This window comes from Pollicipes pollicipes, unplaced genomic scaffold (assembly GCF_011947565.3).
Source record: "Pollicipes pollicipes isolate AB1234 unplaced genomic scaffold, Ppol_2.1 Scaffold_3447;HRSCAF=4054_pilon_pilon_pilon, whole genome shotgun sequence".
Lineage (NCBI taxonomy): Eukaryota > Metazoa > Arthropoda > Thecostraca > Pollicipedomorpha > Pollicipedidae > Pollicipes > Pollicipes pollicipes.
In genome coordinates this window covers 27,426,660-27,449,412 of record NW_023596297.1, presented here as the reverse complement: position 1 = coordinate 27,449,412, position 22,753 = coordinate 27,426,660, and the positions used below count along the sequence as shown (strand labels likewise).

At 47.0% G+C, this 22,753-nt stretch overlaps 1 protein-coding gene across 1 annotated transcript in view; it reads right to left on the bottom strand.

Annotated features, from left to right (window-relative positions):
* Window positions 1–22,753, bottom strand: part of LOC119092371 (carbonic anhydrase-related protein 10) — a gene marked incomplete at its 5' end in the record, with an annotated part of 42,368 nt that overhangs the window by 14,676 nt on the left and 4,939 nt on the right. The window contains 2 exons of the mRNA XM_037215335.1: window positions 3,386–3,436; window positions 6,353–6,444. Coding sequence (XP_037071230.1) covers window positions 3,386–3,436; window positions 6,353–6,444 — 143 coding nt within the window. The remainder of the gene's footprint in view (window positions 1–3,385; window positions 3,437–6,352; window positions 6,445–22,753) is intronic.

The window sequence follows — 22,753 nt, the reverse complement described above, 5'->3', positions numbered from 1 at the left end:
ATGTGCAGGCCAAGGCTTGGTCCATTAACGCTCGCCGTCAGCAATAAATCGTCGGTTTAGCTTGTGCGGGTAAACATATACATAATGATCGGATAAGCCTGCAGACAAATGTTGCCAAATCTGCGCTCTAAATGTGCCAGAGGACCTGCAGTGTCTTCTACATGTAAACGTTGGGATCAAGAGTTCAAAGGAAGCATCTTCTTCCTTTCAGAAGCCAATTTCCTGTGCGCAGCTCATTCATATCGTTCACGTCATTCGCGCAGCTTCTGAAATGTGAAGAAATTGGATGAGCAAAATGAAAAGAACAAATGAATGAACATCCATTTGTACCGCGTGCGTACGGCACGCAGGAGATATTTCAGCCTTCGGTGCTCGGCTCGCAATGAAACTTAGTTGTAGAGGACATTAGAAAGGTGTGCGTCATTATGAGCTCTATGTGTGCGCTTGAGGAAGCGTGTTCCTCAAAGCGCGCTACTGTAGGCATTAAGAAACTAATTCTCACTAACACAGAGAGGCATCGTCCGCCTTTGTATTCTGGGCTCGATGGACAATTGCTTGCATTAAGCTCTTGCACAGCTGCGACCTTTGTATCCGAGCTCTTTAGCAGAAATTAAGCTTGATTGTCAGGTGTGAGTATTATGTGCAGTTTTTTTTTAAAAAATACACACTCCTATGTATGAAACTGCTCCGGTACCAAATACATCCCCTGGCACAACCATGCCTCCCTCCCCCTTGACTAGGCATCTGACGATGCTACATTGATTGTTCGTCAAAGAATGAACAATTGTCTGACTCAGAGACTTGAAGAGAATGCTTTACATTTGCATGGCGTTTTGAACTGAGACAGTCATTTTCAAGAACATTATCTGCAGTTCACAGTTATGCCCCTTTAATACAGTTAACACAGTCACAGTTACCCGTACCCAGACGCATTAACCACTGCAGTATTGGTACCTGTCCCATCCTGATGAACGCTGCTTTTTGGCCAAAGCGTCATAATTGTAGCTGGAGATAAACATCTTCAAGTTTGTAAGCTAATGTGGGTGGTTTGATTTCGACCCATACAAGTGGAAACCTACATATTATTTTGTCCTAATCGATGACAGTTCGGGTTAAGGTTATACATGCTCAGAACAGTCACGTGACGGATTTGAGAAACTGGCTTAATGCGTGGTTTGTAAAATCAAAAGTACACATTAATACTTGCGATGAGATTGCACTTACGCCTTGAGAAACTGGCTTCTGTTTATGCGTTGCTTGAAAAAAGTCATATATTTTGTTGTTTTAAACGTGCTTGCATGAGTTAAAGCCTCCATTGAGTATTTCAGTGACTATTTGGTAAAATTTTTATTTAAATGGTTTTCAATCCATTCAATCCATGTGAGCTGGCCGATATGAAAATCTAGTGCGTTCCTTATTCGTGTCTTGGTGGAAATTACTGATCGGGCTCCACCCAGCCCGCGGCTGGCTCCACAATCCGCGGACGGATCCAATCCGCGAAGTGCTCTACGGCTTTGGGCCCGCTGAGCTCCAACTTAGGCGCCGCGCCGTGCCTACAGGCTCCAAACGCTGCATCTCTTGCTTTGACCTTGTTAATCCTTAAAAGTCGGCAATGAACACTAGATGTCTCCAAGACGGATAAGTCCATGGACTCAGAAGACATCCATTAATCAAATCGGGTTGGAATGCAATGGCCCAAGAAAAATCCGGCAGAAATGGGTTGGATACTGGACTTTAAGAGACTTTAAGACTCAAAGCGACCTAAAAGTGAATTTCAGAATTTATAAGATGCCCATGTGTGTTGCACATTTTACATTGTACGTTTAGCTGTGCTGAAATATGGTGGATCGGTATGGCTCGTATTTGTAACTGTTCATATGAGACGGATTGGGACGATGTGCAATGTCACAATCTTCATCACTTAACATGCGCTCTGGAAAGGTCAGTTTAAACTCTAAAGGTTTAAAAAAATACCTCATGAACTTTGCTACGTAGTCACGCCCAACTGTGTGTAGATCTAGCCAAGTGAATGGCCTTGTCTAATAAAAACATAATGAAATAGCTGGCCAGGCCATGCTTGTCAGCGAAGACACTTCTTTGGAAATGTTTCTGGCTGGATGACAACGACCCATTAGTGAGTGTTAGGCAATGCTTTACCACTTTGCAAAAACTGCTTTGACATTTTGACAGTTAGGATCAATTTATGATTATAACTCAAAAGGTTGGCACTAGGTAAAGTATGAAAATTAGATCAAGGTCAGACCAAACAGCTTTCGTTGCTGAAAAACTTGCTTCCCCGGCTAGTTTTCGACGTTATTTTGAATTTATTGATTAAAATGACGGCAGCCAAATTTTTGCTTTGGTTTCATGAAGGCTGGGGTACGTCACTGAATTAAAATGACCTCACTGAACTTTTGTGTGAGAGGCATGTCACTTAATGTAGTTCTTGACGTGTATTTTAAATTAAACTATCCAAATGACCCTAAAGAAATGACGTGACTGCGAGAGATTGGTACGTGCAAAGACGCGCCTTGATTGAAGCTGATTGTGTGATAAGGTCTGGGGGCACTTCAAATACCGATCGTGATTTTCACCCTGTTTAACATTCTTTGATCCGAAGGTCACGAACGAGATATCTAAATATGTTACAAAATTAGTTCACATAGAGGCCTGCCTACCCTGTGAGTTAAGCGCGTCTGGCTTTCATAGCTTTCTATACCTTAGGGGTTAAATTGGTCCACTTTCCCACCCGCCCTACTCACCCCAGCTTGCGTTCAACGACCCGGACGCGTGTTCAACGTCTCCCGGGCCCATGTAACTGTCACGCCCTCTGATATAGCTTCCGCCTTCATCGTTGCAACGTTTTTAAATATCGACGGGAAAGCCCAAGGAAGACCGCCAACAGTCTGACAAGCATATCAAATCACTAGAAATGCTCCGCTCAAAAATGGTATGCTGCCGAATGCTCCAGGCGCGCTTCTTCAAACGTATGCAGCAAGTCCACGACACTTAACAACATTTATCCAACCGGCCCAGTTCAAAAGTTTGCAACCACCCATGCTCGGTCTTGAAGTTAAGCGCGCCTCAGCCCGAGAACTTGATCTGACCGCGGCCGAACTTCGCGCCTAAGAGCCGCCGTCAGCGCGTCCCTCTGATCTCGACACCGCGCACTGGTTCGTACCGAACGACTGCGGTCCCCACCACCGACGGGTCGAATGTCCCACCCCTTCCCTCGTACGGTCGCCCCACCCTCCCTCTGGCCGCGGGCCACGCTCGGTCACAGCGAAAACAGCGGAGCCAATAAGCCATCAACTATCGGGATGCGAGTGTCCCCCGGCTGTGGTGCCGGCTGCGGCGGCCCGCGGCGCGGAGGCGCGGCACGTACCTGATATACCGTCGTAGGTCCACCATTGGTCCCAGACCACACCTGCCACACCTGGAAAACAGCGTCAGCCGGTCAGGGGGGAGGGGCTGCGAGGGAGCGGGCTCAGCTGGCGGCGCTCGCCCGCAGCCGCTATTGTGAGCAGTAAAGTTTTGCGAGCGCGGCGTGGCGGTGGGACCGCCCGTCACGGGCCGCCATCGGGAGGCGGGCCCTCGTCAAATCAGCATCGGCCCGGAGACCGTGGAAGGGGGGGGGGAGGGAGGGCCGGTAGGGCTCGGCAGGGGAGATGGGACTGGGTGAGACTCCTGTCAGGGTTCGGGAAGGGAGGTTAGACTACATGCAGGGTTTGGGATGAAAGGCACAACTACTGCTAACGGAGTTCGGGAAGAGGTGTGGGACTGCTGACGTGGTTCGGGAGAAGAGGTGCATGGCAATACGGCTCAGAAGGAGAGGTGAGGTGGCACGACTGACATGGCTTAGGAGGACAGACTGAACGACTGCAGGGTCTCGGATTGAAAGGCGGGATTACTGACCGGGCTCGGAAGAAATCGCGAACAGCAAATGTGTTCTGGATTCATTTATCTTGGTCCAGTGTTTGCGGTCAAGTGCTTCCAGCCATTTTTAAGAGGACAGGTGAAACAACTGGCAGTGCGTAGGAGTATATGTGGTGCTCCTTGCATGGCTCGAGATGAGCGGCGAGGCTACTAATTGAGCTCGGGAGGAGAAACCGGGCAACTGAAGGCGCTAAGGAGGGGAGACTGGACAGCTGCCGACGCTCGGGAAGAGTGGCTGGACAACTGGACTAGCATTTACGTCCGACCCTGTCGCCCCATTATCGTCTGCTTCCGCTGTAGGCCGCAGAGAGCGTCTGCTGATAAAAGGCCTGCAACGGGTCATGAATGTGTCCGAGCTACGCAGCCAAGCGTGGAGTTGTCTGGAGCGAATGGGGACGAGTGTCCACGAGGAGGCGTTCGGTGCCGAGTGGCAGCGAGCGGATGGGGACTTGCGAGCCGGTGACGAAGTGCAGGCAGCGGAGCGCCCGGTCGACGCAGACAATGCATCGTTGATGAGGGGCGAACTTAAATGGTCGTTAAAACGGATCCACTTCAGTGTTTCGGAAGCTTGGACGCAAAACAGCAGACTAGAATAAACGGCTGGGGGATTGGTCAAAATAAACAGAAACGCTGCGAAGCCAACCATCAGCATTTTTGCTCTCTAAATGGAGCAAAAATACATGCGGGAAGCTCAGCAGGCGTCAAAGTTGAGATGAACATTCCCTGTTTTACGTTATCCAATAACGTTGAACTTGAAATAACGACGAAAATAACTTAACTTTAAAATGACGATTAACTTGCATGCATTGTTACGGCGAATACACCATACACCCTCTGACTCAGAGATGTGGATGAACTTGACCGAAAACCAGTCAAAGTTGTTTCCGAAACCCGTCTCGAAGACAAAACGTTGTGGCCTACACAGATGAGCTATGCCGTGAAAACTACCCAGCCATGTAGATGCGTTTATTGTTATCAACAGTAGCACAACATAACAACATTTTTTACAACATTACCTTCTCTTCAATACTTTCGTCTCCTTCATCTGTTTCCTCTTTGTTTATGAATACCCGATTACTATTCAAGACAAGTATCATCGTTCAATTTCTAATGTGTATTTCTAATGTGAATGAAATTGGCTTTTCTCCGTTAGTTCAGAACCAATGCTCCGTTATTTCGGAATCATGACCTCACGTGTCTTTGTCCAGTCAGGGTTAAAAAATGTGCATATCATCAACTTTGAAAGCCCAATGGCATTGCCTGAAAGAAAATACATCATCTCATCTTGTTTTGCCTACGACAAGGGTTGGCCAGCTTTTTGTGCTGCTTGAATATTATGGAAGTGGTTAGAGAATTTAATTATTTATGCTGCCTTTTGTTAAAAAGTATTTTCTGTAACGGTTTCCGCAACGTTGTGTCTGGTACAGGCTTGAGCCGGAACCTAAACTTATTGATCGCCTGCATAACACAACATTATTAACTATGTAGATGGGCTGAACTGATACTCAGGAATAAGACAATGCCATGTTTTTTTTAGCTTATCAATATCCTCTAACGCGTCGAACGACCCCTTTAGACATGCCAGCTTTGTCTTGATTGATCTTGATTAACATCCATACGTATTTCAATAACCCAATAGATAGCTTCTGATAAACCTGGCTTAAAAAACCATTAGATTCGAGCATTGGCTTCCCCGGACACAGACAAACAAAGCTGCTTTCTGTCAGGGGTCAACGTCATTTAAAACCAGTGTAAGTGACCGCATGGGATAACGCAACATGAATGATTGAATGAATGAACAAACTATCTAGCACTTAATCTCCTGGTGTGAAAACTGAACATGGCGTCGTCTGATCCAACTTGACGCATCAGCGGCAGGGCGGGATGTGAGGTAAACTATTTCCTTCTGCTGCGCCGCTCATGTGTTGATCGCAATGCCTCTTGCTGCCCAACGCTGTGGCACCGAGGTGCTGAGAATGCTTGTGGATGTACGCACGCACCGCCAAGCGTTTAACAACAATGCAAACAGCAAAATTATGGTGGCACGGTCTGGCATTATTAAAGGCGGTATGCCGGGAGCCTTTCAGACATTGAAGCCATACAAAAAGTGTCCGCAGTCCCCAAACGTTCTGAGGCCAGGAAAAATCCACAGACTCCCCGCCTGGCCCATTCTCTAAGGCATTCTAACGTTTTCATCTCACGTCTTGTTTAGCTCTGTGGAGATACCAGGAAATAGTTCTCGAGGGGGTCCGTATCTACCGCCGTCCCAAATTGAACCTGCCGGCGGCCAAAACATCATCACGGCTGTACTGTTTGCTTAAAACGAATACGTTCCAGTCTTTTGTCGCCGGGCCGGACGCATGAATGATGAGTTAGCCGGCGTCGCGGTGGAAAACAACGGGCGTCGTCCGCTCACCGGCCGTCCTCAGCAGGTGAAGGAGGACTGTGAGGAAGGACGGCGACTTTGGAGCTGGCTGCCATGGTGCGGCCCCACCGATGGTCCCAGATCTGCAACAGACGTGCGCAGCGTGAGAACGACGTGTCTCGATTCCACCGCTAGGTCTCATTTACCTCTCTGGTGGACCCCCACATGAATATTCTGCGATGATATCAGTCATTTTAAACACGGCTAGGAGGACATCTGTAGACCGCGTTCGCTTTTATTTTTGACTGCTGAGAACACGAGATGTATGTTGTAACATGGAATCAGAAAGTTGTGCATGACATTTGGCGGCGCTTATGCCGCCTACGGGTTAAGAGGCGTGATACCAGGAGGCCGCGGGCGGCCCATCGGCAGCAGCCCCAATGTCGGCTGGCCTGGCCAACAGCAGTGACGTTTAATCCCAGCAGAGCACCTGGCGTTGCAGCGGCTGCTGCGCAAACAGCGACGCTGTGCCTCACGTCGGCCGGCGGCGCTGTTTCTCACGTCGGCCAGCGACGCTGTGTCTCACGTCGGCCAGCGGCGCTGTTTCTCATGTCGACCAGCGGCGCTGTGTCTCACGTCGGTCAGCGGCGCTGTTTCTCATGTCGGCCAGCGACGCTGTGTCCCGCGTCGGCCAGCGGCGCTGTTTCTCATAGTCGGCCAGCGGCGCCTGCGTCTCACATCTGCCAGCGACGCTGTGCCTCACACCGGTCGGCGGCGCTGTGTCTCACATCGGCCAGCGACGCTGTGCCTCACACCGGTCTGCGGCGCTGTGTCTCACGTCGGCCAGCGACGCTGTATCTCGCGTCGGTCAGCGGCGCTGTGTCTCATGTCGGCCAGCGACTCCTGTGCCTCACGTCGGCCAGTAGCGCTGTGCTTCAAGTCACGCAGCGGCACTGTGTCTCACGTCGGCCAGCGGCGCTGTGTCTCAGGTCGGTCAGCGGCGCTGTTTCTCATGTCGGCCAGCGACGCTGTGTATCACGTCGGCCAGCAGCGCTGTACCTCACGTTGGTCCGAGGCCCTGTGTTTCACGCCGAACAGCGGTGCTGTGTTGGCACCACAGCGCCCATCAGCACGAGGGAGCCGCGCTGGGACGTCGATCTCTTCGGGTCTCCGGCGTAGGGTCAGTGAAGGTGACCTCAGTGCTAAGCTTGGCACAGGTCGACGTTGCGTTGGTGCAAGGTGATTATTCCATTCATTTGTGGTTTCTTGAGGTATTTTTCCGTTTTTGCCGCAATCACAATAATCATCGTCCCGATAAGCGTAGCAATATGTGCGTGAGGCCCGCTGCCCCCTCCCGCTCTCACGCTCAGAATGGTAACAGTTCTTCCGTCGTGAAACATGAAAATAACCAACCCACCACAAATGGCGTCATCGCTCTCCCCCATGTCTTGGGGCTTTACCGTGTTCACGTCTACCGTTATTATCGTACCTGCTCGGCGCGCAGCGACGGACGCAGGTCTCTGAGTTGACTCCGCGAGTGTCAGATGGTCACGGACTCCTATCACGCAAGCCAGGTGTACGTCCCAAGTTTACGAGGTTTTACGAGTTGGTAGGGGTACTCCAATGGTGAGTCTGCCACCGGCTTCCACAGCACGTCTGCTTTTGCATGTCGATGATGTACTTAAGGAGTTTAGGGGAAATCCCGTGGTTCTTAAATTAACCCTCGTACTGAGGGGGTGGATACAACCAGGTACGTTTTTCTGAAGATAAGTCTCCGGCATGTTGTGCAATAGCGCCCAAACTCTTAGTAGGCCTATCGGGGCATCTATTTTGCGTGTTTTGACACCAGACATGTGTTTCTAACTTTTCTGGTTTCGGAGCAGCGGCGGTTTTTGAGGAACACTGCACGGCAACCTACGGCCGGCGCGAGCGGCTGGCGGCAATCAACAATGCCGCGGAACGCGCGCGGCGGGCCGACTTTGTTACATTAAAGGAATCATTTGTCATTAATATGCTCTCAGAGCACATCCAAGTATACACCATGGTACTCAAAATTGAACAAGAAACACGCCTGTTTAAGTTTTGTGTCCCCACAGGGCAGTTTCTCGTAGGTGTGATGTGAAACTGAAAACGGCGATTTTCTGGAAAAGTTGGCTTTGGCATGCCCTAATTGGGTCAAACAGTGACCACAGCATAAAACTAATTCAATTCGCTAGATCTCGTTGAGATCAATCAATTGATGCTTTTTGTTAAGCTACATCTTCATTACCATCAAACCCCTATCAGTCCGCGTGGTTGAAAACGGCGAGTCAGGATGAGTGTCAAGTGTTGGCCTGCACTTTGTCGTTTATGTCCGCCATCAGGTTACATTTTTGTTTTTCTTATAGCGCAGACGATGCATTTTACTGTTTTTCCCGCCTGCAAGCCTTGCATAAGGGTCCATAGGGCTCGCAAGGCCCAATAGAGGGATTTTTTTGAATGTACGCAGAACCGCACAATAACACACTTCCTACAACATTTATTACTGATGAAAAGGATTTCGGTTTAACTACCGAAACCACATTTTGGGCATGAACTTTGCCTTACATTACTTTTGATGACGAAGCAGTCTTCATAGCTAGGGAGCTTTCCGCTCCATCATCAGGATACATATTTCTTTGGTTTTCTTTTCGTTTGGATTAGGGCCCATGTTCCAGTAGTCACCAGTCCAGGGCTATGAAATTAAAGTGGATAATGGTGAGTGGAGGAAAAGATGAGTTATGAGAGAGAGCGTGGACGATGGCGGGTAAGGACCACATTCACCAGGGTTCTCGGCCCCCGACGAAACGAGGCCCGCGCAGGCATGCTTGGTATGTGTTCAGCCCGGACAGAACGCCGCCAAAGCGCATATAAGCCCACTCATGGCTAGGCAAGTAGGGTTGCCTCGGGTAAACTCGGCGTCGCGTTGTTGCAGGATGCAACGAGAATGAGAAAACTGCAAATCTGTTGCATTCCCTGATCATTGTATATGACGTGGGCAGTCTTCTGGTGCTGCGAGGCCTGTGGGCCGTGCTTCGGGTATTGGCTATTGATTCACCCAGCAAGGAGTTCCGCTCTCTTCAGCAGCTGGAGCTCGCTGTTTTGTCCTGGCTGTGTTTCTCAGACTCAGGACCAATCCGACGTCCACCTCCCTGCCACCACAGGGACTGCCCTCGGCGCCCGCCGCAGAACGGAATGTCCGAGAAGTGATGGCTTCCAGACGCAGCACACTGCCGGTCAGGTTTCACTTGCCTCTGCAATCATTGTGAATCCCTGAGACGCATCCGACGTCATAAATCACATGCATCGCGCCACCAAAAACGCCTCAGTGTTAGTGCTGAGGTGATGTCGCATGCTGTTGACGGTGGCTCGGCCGGCAGGCGTCCCCTGCACCTGCGAGCCCCACTGCGAGCCTGTGCCGGTCCTGCCCTGTCCAGTCGGCAGAGCCCAGTCACCAAGTCCCCGCGGCACCACGAGACCGGCGCTAACACCGGGCTCACTCGGGTGGATGCCCCTAGGCGCACGCTCGCGCAGCGAATAGCGGTGTTCTGCGATGATCGACTTCTGTTATCTATGTCTAAATGCTCTCGTTGAGAGATGAGATAGAACAATCAGCTACCCAGCAATGCACGACAGTCTTTTATGGACACAGTTGGCATGTTTAAGGTCTGGAGCGTCAAGATCCTGTTTAAACTTGGCAAAAGCTCGTTCTTCACGCTCTGTGCCCAGCGTCCTAGCGGCCTAGCAGTTTGACATATTGAGCATTTAGTGGAATATTAAATATCCAGCAACACACGCCCACACACCCACAGCCGCACCCACCCATATATATATATATATATATATATATATATATATATATATATATATATATATGAATGGGTGCCGAGGACTGACCAAGTGTTGGGTTGACTGTTGAGAAATGTCACTGACCCATCATGTTACTACCTAGGAACTGCCGATACCGGACATTCCTTTTAAGACACTGTTCCATATTTGTATGGGGTTTTGAATTGAGGCAACCATTTTCAAGACAATTCAGTTCAGTTCGCAATCATGCTCTCTTATCCACATAAAGCCCTCTAGTTTCTAAGCTTGACACAAGTGATCTAGACCGGCCTTCTTAAAGCACCGACTATCCGAACACAAAACGCAATTGGTTAACAGACGGGAGTGACCAACTGATGACATGTGTCGACCACGAAGCGCGATTCGTGACGAATAAAAGACATTCGGGCAATGACTAGTTGTAGCACACGAGGCCGAGAATCAAATAGGTTAAGACTATGGCGCCGTAATCGAAAATGCAAAGGCAAGTTAGAAAGAAATCATCACCGAAAAATATAGAGAGCGCCATGAGAAAAGCCCGAGACATACGCACACCACGCTTAAACGGAATTTACACGGATTTGCCACCAACGCCACCCTGCGGCGCGTAAAATTACAATTATAATACGGCCAGTCTGGCAAGAACATTATAACACGTTTAATGACACAATCAAAGGATGACGTACTGAGCAGCATATTTTTCCGTCATATCTAATGCGTGCCAAAATATCTTCAAACGTGGAACAGTAATCCAGAACCCATCACGCATTCTGCTCACGCTTGAAAATGACTGAACCACGATGTAACTAACCGGACCTGCCGACATGCCTCCAGCTTATTATTTTGTAATCAGCTGAACCTGCCGACACTCCTCCAGTTTACCATTGTGTATCTACCTGGAACTGTCGACGTTCCTCCAGCTCATTATTTTGTAATCAGCTGAACCTGTCGACACTCCTCCAGTTTACCATTGTGTATCTACCTGAAACTGCCGACAATCCTTCCGTTGGGTTCTGTCTTAGGTCCCCCGCTTCGACAAAGCACTGATCTGCTTGGCGACTTGCTCTGCCTCGCATCGGTCAAACCCTTACATAATCGCGTCATATGTACGGTTTGCATTCACCGCATGTGAACTGAATGCTCGAAATAAGTGCGACACTTGCAGGGCTTTAAAACTGCCAATTCCGAAAGGACATTGAACCCAAAAATAAAGTTAGATGCGTAAAAAATTGCGGCGCCTCCGAATTAAAAGTTTCATTGTTCTGATTCACTTCTCTCTCTACGAGCCGCTCTCTCTCTACGTGGTGCAATATTTGTGCGATTTGGTATCGGCATGATCTTTTGTGAGGTTTCGTAGTATTGCGGCTTCTGCCGCAAGCGAATAGGGCCCGTTGTCTGCATGTGTATTTTCTTTTCGCTGAACGTGTACTTCCCGATTGTTTGAAGTGCGCTAACTCGCGTATGCTCCATTAAATTCTTCGTATAATTTTATCAAGACTGCGTTACGAATATAGCCTCATTTTGCAAACCGTGAGAAAACTTCGTGATTGAGTTGACGTCACCGATAGCCACCCCTCATTTGGCAGTTTTTTTTTTTCAAAGCCCTGGGTTGGTTGATTAGAGATGCACAAGCACATTTATCTCTGTCCACTCGATACAAAGTGGGAGTGAACTTAAACATATCCTTGCTTAACAAGTTGTGTTCCATTTCTCATTGTTGTGACTGCAATGGTTTTCAGACGAGCTTATCCAGCTGAGAGTTTGAAGTTATCATGATAGCAATAATCGACTTTCACCACAAAAGTACAAACCGGTTAAGTGCCGTTTTGAGGCAAGCGTTGATTATATCGTAAAAAACCCGACGTCCCAAGCTGCGCTCACGGTCCCGAGTGCGCCCACTCCTGACCGTGATCATGGCTTGTAACGTGGAAGCCAGCCGTCACCTCGCTTCAATATCACGAAGATGCTGGTGACTGCGGCATGGCATATATCGCTGTGAGATTCCGCGTAGCGCACCACGCAGCTGCTGGTTTTACGTGCGCTCAAGAGTCCGTCCCGTTAGAAAGTGCCTACGGACCATTCACACTGCACGCTTGCTTAGTTTTCAGTGCCGCAGATCAGTTGGTACTGCTGCCTGCATTGGCTTGGTGCCATGGACTGATGTGCATTCGTCAATCGTTTCCGGATTCCGATTATTTTGCATCACAACCTAGCGCGTCACTGAAAGCACAAAACGGCCCAGTGAAAGTGTTGCACAAGTGACTGCTTGTGCCCGCAGCATCTTCGCGAAAACTGCGTTCGCGAAAAAAAACAACTCAGCACTAATTTCGATATTTGGTGTTGCCGCCGCACCGGTGGGAGCACGCTGAATAGCACGCACAAAGAGGAAGTCTTTCTTCTGTCGTCCGTCTTTGGAACAAATTGGTACCAGTGGATGCGCCAATCAGGATTATCACAATAACGCCACGCATGTTTCTATGAAGCAAATAGAGAACCCCTGGGAGCATTCAAGATGCAGTGAATGGGACGCTTACACATGCTTAACACGCACGTCTCCGAGTCGTGTTCAAAGCAGTCGTAAGATCCCCCCTTGGTAAATGGCTTAATCTCACACAGCGCGCTCACTTTAGCGCCATTGTCCGTTCGGATAGATCTTAGAACTACTCAGAGTTGTCCTAAGCTGATTGTTGAGTTGATTTGAGCTGCCCTGGGTTGCGCTAAAACCATATTGCTTTGTCGTTTGCTTTTTACTTATTTCGTAATTGACATTTGTGTGCCAAATGGCAGTAAAAGGTGGAACAGCACCTTGCATCACAACGGAAAATGCTTTAAACCCGGATTTACGTAAAGGCACAACAATGATTTCATTGAAATCACTTTCAAAGGCGAGCAAATGACTTCCAGTCAAGCTTGCATATGATACTTATAAGCGGAACCTAATTTTCATAAGCAATGGAAATAAACCAAATGCAATAACACATTTTGGATCATGCCCTCTTCAACTGTTGGCAGTTTCGAAATTCATATTCAACCGTCACGGTGTTTTTCTATTGAAAGAAACAAACAGAAAAGGTACGCAATACCATAGCCTGTACAGAGTATTTGCTTTCTTCAGTTATTGTCGGTTTTATGGATCAAAAGGAGGATGCGTGCTTCCCCTATGGCACTTCTCCAGCATATAGACAGGAAATTACTTATGTCAAAATATCGTTCCATTCATATGACACGAAACTAACGTGGAATAAGCATTTATAGGGTTCTTCAACTTACCCTTACTCGGTACATTTGAGAATTGTATTAACTGCAGTGATGTGCTGAAAACATGTCTATTGGTCATTGTTTTACACGTATTTTTCGATTTATAATGAGATGACTGTTTTTGAGGCTGAGCTAGTCCCGGCCTGGCTCAGTTGTAACGCTTTCTCCAAGCTTATGCCTTGTAACCAATTGTCGCAGGCTCATGCATCGCAACGAATGCAAGGAGAAATTATACAGTTTTGTTTTGTTTAAGCTGTTGGGTATTTGCGGACAAGCTGTTCATCGTGTGATCCCTCCTACAACCATGCAACATCACCCCGATTTCAATTCTGCATCTCATGGAAACCGCAAACCAAAAAACCGAAAAATTCTACCATTGCGAAACAGCAGGTCTAGGTCAGGCAGAAAAAGAATGCGAGTCAGAACCGTGTCCAGATAACATCGACCTGGCGTAACAGCGACGAGACTGACATGCTTTGACTGGGGAGAAAATGTGCAGGTGTATTGAACCAAGCGCGGCTCGATGTATGCAGGCAACCACAAGGCTGCGAGAGTGAGCCGCTTTGGGACACCTCCAAGGACCGATGTCGGGCCTCAAGAGCACAGATGAAGACGTCAAACAAACCGCATGATTTAGGCGCGTGCACCGGTTGGAACTAACCGGTTCACAACTGTGCGATTCAAAGGTCACAATCATCGCCACATTTTTCATACCAAATCCACAATCAACAGGGCTGCAGCCATGCTGCCCAATATGAAAAAGTAGGTTAATGAAACACACGCACACATGTGTGCCCCTCAAATCGTACACACTAGCGCTGCACAAATGACTTCCGCATTTTTGGCACACCGTGTTGTGAAGCACCGCTGCACGTAAACTGACGTCTTCTAGTTTTTGTTCTGATAGGTGGAAACCATAGTGGGCTGGGCTGACTGGTCACGTTATCATGGTGTTTTGTGTTATGAGTGCACCACAGCTGGTGAGAGTGTTGATGTTAGTGTTAATGAAGCACCAACCGCGCTCCAGACTCTATATTCATTTCGTGTTTGACATCCTCAGTGGCCTGTAGTATCACGCCAAACCAATGACATTGCTGAAGACATTTATATCGGAAACACTATAATTTCGAAAAAAATATCTCCACAATATGCATTTTTACCAAATCATGCAATGGCAATTCGAATGTTAGTGAATCTGGAAAACAACTACACCGTTTATATGGGAAAGCATTTCCATCTTCTGCGTGCAAGATAATTATTCCTAATAGGCCATGAAAGCCTCGTAAAGACCGTCATAGTTTGTGCGTACCCACCAGCGTAAAACACTCATCATCAAAAACTTTCCGCATCTAATGAGCTCGCATTCGGAGTTCGTTTAAGGCGTCTAATTCCTCTTTTCAGAGTATTTGAATGCGGCTAAGCTTGAATGGTGGGATTTTATGGTTGCTGTTTGCGGACGTTGCAACGAGAATACGTCTTGATTTGTGAAGTCCGGCTGACGCGTCTCTTGTACACATGCTGGTCCCTGCTGGCTTTGACCGCATTCTGACAGTAGTGTGTGGCATTTCTCAAGAGATAGCTTTGGAAAATAAAATGTGCGGTCCAATATTAACAGAAGTAACGGCAACATATCATGTGACATCACATATTGTGATACAGCTCATGTGAAAACGCATGCGCGAGTCGGACAAGAGGTCATTTGCATGCAAAATTAGGAGCGCATATTCATGTCGACGCTGTTCATTCAGCGTACGAAATCTTACATTTTGTACCAATTCTTAAGTTGTTATTTCCCAGCTTCGGTTAAAAAACGATATCATCAAACCGGCAGAAACCCGTCCTGATGCAGCTGCAAACATAAAATACTTGAAGTGGTGAAGTCTGGTCCAGAAAAAACCAGAGATAACACTTATGTGCACAGGTAACGGAATTTTCTGAACTGATTCTGCCCACTGTCGGGATTCATATTCTCTTCTTGTTTTTCATGTCATGCAGATCATTTGTTCAGGTGAAACATGTGGGCCTTTTGTGCTTCTTTCACTCTTGCCGTGAAGAAATTGAGCGGCAATGAAATAAGGCAGCAGCCAGCAGAGATCGACAAAGCGTGTGTCAGGGAGCCATACACGGAATGTTCCACATTCGAAGATCCAGACGGTAAAATTTCTCTGTTGAGTAAATATGCTTCCCAATACGTCATTTTTTTATTGCGTCACGTGACCGATCTAGCGACGTGGAAACAGGATGAGGGATGTCACGGTAGCCAGCTCTGAATTTTTGGAATAAAATGAGCAACAGTCGTAGAGCGATGCATGGGACATATGGGTCATCATAGGCCATAGGTCAGTGTGTTGTAACCTTGGCGAACACGGCCGGCTGTTGCTTACGGCGCCAAATTCGTTAGCTGGAAGGCGAGTGCAGGTTATTTGCTTTTCTGTGCGCCTAACGGACACGCAGAGGGTCGGTTAGTCTGAAAAGAGTATATCTGTCACGGGTTTTCGATTGACAGCCTTTAACTGGTGCCCTGGTGTCGGCTTCGTGAGGTGTGCAATTATTTTGGATTTCGCATGGGGTTCTGGACGTTTGGTTCGCGATGAAGTCGCGGAATGCCTTCCCATTTCGGCATCCTGAATTTGGCCATTACGTGGGAGGCTTAAGAGTACTAAATCACACCCCATACCGATGCGGTACCGGGGCATAAATCCTAACACCAATCGTGCTCGAGTGTGGATGGCGGCAATCTAACGGCATTAATACAATGCGGTTCATTTTGCCCTTGAGCCTAAGTTCGGATGAAAATATAATATTTCCACGACATTCAATCACTTCAGTTATGCATTGGACGTTTGCAGCTGCATTACATTAAACGAGAGATGAATTCCGCCACACAGGAAAAGAGTCCGTTTCGTTTTAATTCCGACCTTGGCTGCTTCAGCCAGCTGACGCTCAATGCCAAACCGTATATAGAAGACCCATGGTTCAGCCCATCACGCAGAATGCATCGTTTGCAGAAACTCGTGGAGGATTTTGAAGGGAAACATTGACACCACCCGATGCTTAACACTTGTGAGATATGCTCAAAAAAGCAACCAAGAAGCTGCATTCAGAGCATGTATGATCATCAGGAATTATAAGTGGAATAGTATTACATATGGTCGCATATTGCAATGTTTGCACTTTGCAACTCCCTTACGCGTACAGCGTTATTTCGTTCTCAAAACATTGAAAAAACTTTTCCCAAGCACGCAATGTAGCGTACATTCCGTCCCAGCACTGCGTACACCATTATCTTATTTCAGTGTCCGGTCTGCGAACAACTGCAAATCAGAGCTTCTGCTGTATATGTGATGTCATAATGTACTGCACCGCCATGGTACGTCCATTCTTGGGACAGCTTATCATAAGAACCCAGAAGAAGTAGTATCCAGTGGGGTCGAGACAAAGATCGGAGCGTCCTTCCAAACGATATACAATCATGAAACAACCAGTATTTGATTTATATCTACTAGTTCGGTTTTTGAAGAAGTAAGAGAAAACTCAGGCGGACCTGTCTCCAACATATCAGGTCGCATAAATTGAACACTTAAAGCAAGCATCTCGCCGGAAACTTTGACAGTCACCCGAACTCCTGACGCTTGACTTGATTTCATTGACTAATTAGGTGGGTCATACGAACGTGTTTTGTACTGCGCTTACCTGCTTTTGTGCGGGTTTAGATGAGATTGTATTAATAGCCTTATTCCTCGTAGAATAAACAAGAGAATGGAGAGACAGATGTGATATTTCGGTTAAATGCCTTTAACGAAAGAAACGATCCCTTTCGATTAAGGCATATACTAGCCTACTTCCATTGACTGTTGTTACCATGCATCTAAATGTTCCGCGGATTGATTCAGAATACCAAAAAGCGCATCGAAATATTTTCACCAGATGCCGAAATGTGGGGAGTTATGGTCCAATAATTTTGTCGTTGAATGTAGACAGGCTGTGAACATATGGGAGCGTTCTATAAAGAATGGCAGTGTTGCCAGTGTCCGTCTTTTGGGTAAAACATTTTGTTCAAACCCAAGTGCTTCTCTAAATATGTCTTTTGACGATGCTTTGACTAAATATTAGTCCATAGAATGAAGGCACGTCCCAATATTATTTTTGAAAAGTTGTTTATTTAAATATTTACTTGGAAGTATTAAGCATTTATTGGAATTATTAATCATGAAGCACAGCCAACTGACAATAGGTAAATGCGTGCGTGCAGTTCATGTTACCGATCCATAAAAGCAAAAAGCGTGGAGGCAAATTGTACATGCATTGTTTAAAGAAGCGATTTCGGATTCTTCCTCAGGATACAGCAACATTGTCCTCGCACGCAGGACCGGACTTAACAGAAAACGATAAAATCTAATTGAATTCAATTAAGTGCCTCGGTGTAGATTTTATGTCCTGGGCAAATGCCTCGAGCGCATCAAATCCGACATTCCGTTCTCCCTGATGACCGCCATAAAATAAAGGCGTGCGTCCCCACACATTATGTGTCGACTGAAGTACAAGTAATGGACGTCACTTCAGAGGCATCTTTGTGATAACAATAAGGGCTGCTCAGCATTAATCATCGTCACGCAAACCATCAATCCACGTAAATTTTATGGTTAGCAGTGTAACCGTCTTTGGTCAATTATTTCACGGTGTTAGTGAGATGCGCAGCGTGTGAAATCCTTTGCGGAATTAGCATTTCGCATGCACCGCACTGCCTCTTGCGGCAAATAAGGCGCATTAAACATTCGTCATTGCCCAGTCATGAGATGGATGCACGCGCACGCTTTGTCCAAGTCCAAGTGCACGCTTTGTCCATCGGCGTTCTAAAGTGAATGAGCCCATGCAAACGTTTTTGACCTCGACGCGTGGAAAGTGGTGGCCCGCCCTCCAGATTTATTTGGCATGTTTCTTACCGCAATGCTTTTCCCTCGCTGTCATATTACGGCGGAGTGTTAGCCCAAGCATGGACCTATGGAGGGTGAGTAGCGATATTTACATAATGACAATGGTCTCGTTAATACCCATACAGTCAAAAATAACCCGCGACGGTGGCGATATTTCAGCTGTTCTGGATTTATTAAAACCGAAAAGCAGCTTCTGGAATCATGATATTACCAGCGCTTGCACCGTTTGGTGCGCGCTCTCCCATCCCGTCTCTGATCATGGCTGCGTTTTAAGCCCTTCGACTCATTCCTTTAGACCCTGTCAACGGCCCGCCTCGGGCCTTTGACCAACGGCATGTAGTGAAGACCTGAACCAGTGGTTGCGCTAGGCATCAGGCGCGCTCATCAGATAAGATCGATGCCACCATAAACTGCATGACTAAGCCCCCTTATCCCCCTCATTTCTGCAGCATTAGCGATATGATAGGCTCAGCTTACCGAGCGAGGAAAACCTTGTGAAACCTCAATCAGACATTCATAATTATGCGCATCGCCAGGGAATCCCTAGTTAGCATGCAAAGCAAGGGATCGTAGGGAACTCATGGTATGGTTGTCATTCCTCCGCCGCTAATTCCCAATGATTATATTTTAATTGCTGTTAGCGTGCATGCTTATGAGTATTCAGGCACGTACTAATGAGTCAGTGCTGTTGGTGAAGCCTATTTCTCATTAATGATCAATTATCACCTGTAACCCTATGTCAGCAATTGCCATTCCACCTAGCTTGCGATGTGGTCACGCAGGCACTGTCCCAGTCAGCTGTGCGAGCTTGCATGTATACACAAGCGAATCTAATGTTATATTCTCAAAAAATCATGGCGCGCGGTGCAAGCATTTGGCACGTCCCGTGAAGAGCATTGGTGAAACACGCGCGCCACTAAACCAGTTGATGTCTCTGGCAGGGGTGCTTCTGATTTACCGGATAAGATCGGTGAAAGAAACTGACACTTTTGCGAACCAATCGGCGTCAACATTGCGCAAATAAAATAGAACATCAACAAACTAGACCGTACTACAAGAGACCATCCCAGTTAGACGAAACTCAAAGCTTAGTATTGGCCATTGCTCGTCAACACTTCGAGCGTGAGCACGTGTAGAACACATGCCAAAACGTTGACGTTTTGCTGTATGAGCAACTTGAGCCATTAGATGCTGCAAAACATAGTATTTTTCATTAGATAGTTTTGACGGGCGCCAGAAATATACTACAAACTATATCAGTGCTGACATCACAGATCAGTGGTGGCCCCGTGATATTCCAGCGCCCCTCAAATCATTGCTTTTCACAGATGTTTCCGTCACGATTAACTTCACGCTACTAAACAGCACAAAATACCAACTAATTAGGCTTATTGCTAGTCGTAAAAATTGTGGCTGGGCACAGCATTTTGCAACGAACGTGATCACCTTGCTAAGTGGCGTTTATGAGCGTCGTGTCATTTGAGACAGATAGGCTTGAATGCTCGCCTCCCGGTAATGCATTGCGTTGAGTGCAAGCAAAGCTGTGGGCCGCTGTCGGCTGTTTTCATGTTGTGAGAAGATGACTAGCAAGAATGACGTAGCTAATCGTCAGCCTTAAAATGTAATAGCGTTAAAAGCCCTGCCGATCTTGGAGGATTGTTGTTTGCGAATACCTGAGCTATAGCTTCAGAGGTAAATGGAGGACATTGGAGTGACACATGTCAAGGATTCATTCAGGGCTTCCTGCTGCTGTGAGGAACAGCGGTGTCAGGGTAAAAGGTCGAGCGTCGCTGGTGTAGGCATCTCATATTGCCCGTTGCACCTCTGACTTAGCGTACTGATCGGTGGACAGGCGTGAGATAAAACGCTTTTTTTGTCATCATATTGCATATAAAGCGAAATGAAGGAGGAGGAGGTGTTCAAAATTGTCCTTTGCATGTGTTGATACCAATATTGCATAGGTTTTGCCCTAAATAACTTGGACAATGCTACGAAGTGCAAGTTCTGCACCGGTAATGGTTTTCCGAAGAAAGTGAAGGTCGCCAACGCTTCCAGCTAATTTACGGTGACGTCACCAAACCAAAAGTGATTCCGTTGTCAGGCGCTTGTAGAACCATGTTATCGGTAAATGTAGGGCTACAGGGATGCAGTTTTGTAAAATACGTAGGGCTGAGGGGTAGAGGGGAGGCGGGAAGGAAACATGGCTGAGCCTGTCTCCGGTTTAATACACTTCCTTTTCACGGTTGGGAGCAGGGGTGTAGCTCCTCGAATTTAGCTTGGGGACTGAACCCTCGGAATTACGGTTAATGAAAAAAAAATGCTTCAAAGACGACGATTAAAATAGGAACCGTCATCCATGGTTAGGAGGCACAATTCCCTCCCCTTTAATGAATAAGAGACTATACGTCTCTATGCTGGTTATGTTAAATATGCCTTCATCTGATAATTGTTTTATTGTAGTCTCAACCAGCATTCGGCGCTTGATGGCGAATAACTGATAATGAAGTGTAAATTAACTCCCAAAACAAAGACGTTTGATGGTTTTGCCACATTGCGTGAACTTTATCTTTGTTTTTGTGTTTTACTGCGTTTGAATTATATTGCGACGGATTCTGAAATGCCTGGCTCTAGGTGACAATTTAGACCGTGATTTAGACGGTGGTTCACAAATTTCGTCGGTGACAGAATAGGCACTTTTCTCACCCCTGGTCTCTGGTGTATACCTGCCTTATGAACGCAACCTTGGATGAAACCAGTATCAAAGGAAACATTGCTCCCCAACGGTAAAGTGTTCTTCGAACACACGAAACACATACACATTATGCTAAGCGCCGTAGGGGAAAAATCAAAGTCATAGTGCAAGGTTTCGTTGCGCGTCGTGTGAGAATAGCCCCATATTTGTGTATGTTCTTCTCTAAATATAGAGCATCAAGCTCTCATACCATTTATTACTCAAAGATTTTGGTGACCTGGTGTACTAAGGATATCACTTAAAACACACATTGGGAAAAACCAAACAAGCAGGAATTAAGGATTTCACAGTGATGGGGAGGGAGTTCAATAAGAGTTCTCCCGCCGAAACGGCTACTTCAAATCAAAGTTTGAGCTTTTCAGAAGGATTTCGAGAAAACTGGTATTACCGATCAAATCGGTCCAGTTTGATCTAACAATGCGTGAAAAGTTGAGTTTGAGTTAGTTTTCTGCCTTATCAACGCATGAGAAATGTAACAACGTGAGAAACAGTCCCTTTAACCTGGGCATCTCACCCCCCTCCACTGTTTGGCTAGTGATATTGTTCCTTGGTTGGGTGTCTAGGGCATGCCGACTAATAAGGTCATTTTGTGCCCGTGGCTGTTGATAATACTGAAATGGGGCAAAAGCGAAACCAGGTACAATAAAAGACATAACCGTACTAAATCCCATGATCAGCCGAAATCTCCAGATTGGATCCACCTTGTCTGGACAATACGTCCTGACGTCGAGAAGGGATGGAGGTCAATGTATGGACAGTACACCCTGACACTAGATGGCGTGACATCGGCGCCGCCACAGCGGGGCTCTGCGACAGAAGTGTTGGTGCTTAAGTGTTTTCGTCCGCCGGCTATCGGGCGTTGTGCGCCCATTAATGTGCGGGTGGCCGGTTGGATATTCTTCGCTCGGAGGGGGGGAGGGGGGTGAATTTCTATCCTGAGATCTCAAAAAGTAAGAAAGCTATTGACACCGAATGTACGGGGTTGACGAATCTGTGTCATCACACTTGTGTCAAAATGTGAGTGACCTAGGTCATCACCATTAGGTCAAATTATGTCAAACAAGGTCCGAGACCAGATCGGTATCCAAAGTGCCCCCAGTCCGCGTCATGTAACCATCGTTAACTTAGACAACTCTACTAAGGAAAAAGGTTGGTATTTATTCTAATATATGTGTCGATACAGAATGTTTAGTGTTGTAACAGGTGTGTCGATACAGAATGTTAGCAAAGTTTGTCTATTCGTTCAACGTCTCGATCAAATCCATGGTCATTTTCAAGATAAATGTTACACTTTAAACATGCAGCTACAAGCATGATTGCTCATTAGCACGTTCCATCAGATGCGTGTCGTAGAACGGTAATTGTTTGAGCTAGTTGTTTTGCATGTTGATGATGGGCGCCATGTCTCTGATGTGTAATGTTTGAGGTGTGGCGAGGCGTCTATGGTTTGTGTTATGAGGAAGCGTGGAACTGTTTATAACCGATGTATTTCTGGTGAGTGGGGTGTTATGGTGTACACGCGCATGCGTTTCCGGTGCCCCCTCCCGAAGGCTCACGGTGAAACGTCGTCTGAGACTTGTTGCAGTTTCACCACCCTATTTTACTATACGGGTTTCACACTCCCGGCAGTATACTGAAAACATTAAACTACATTGGTATGTT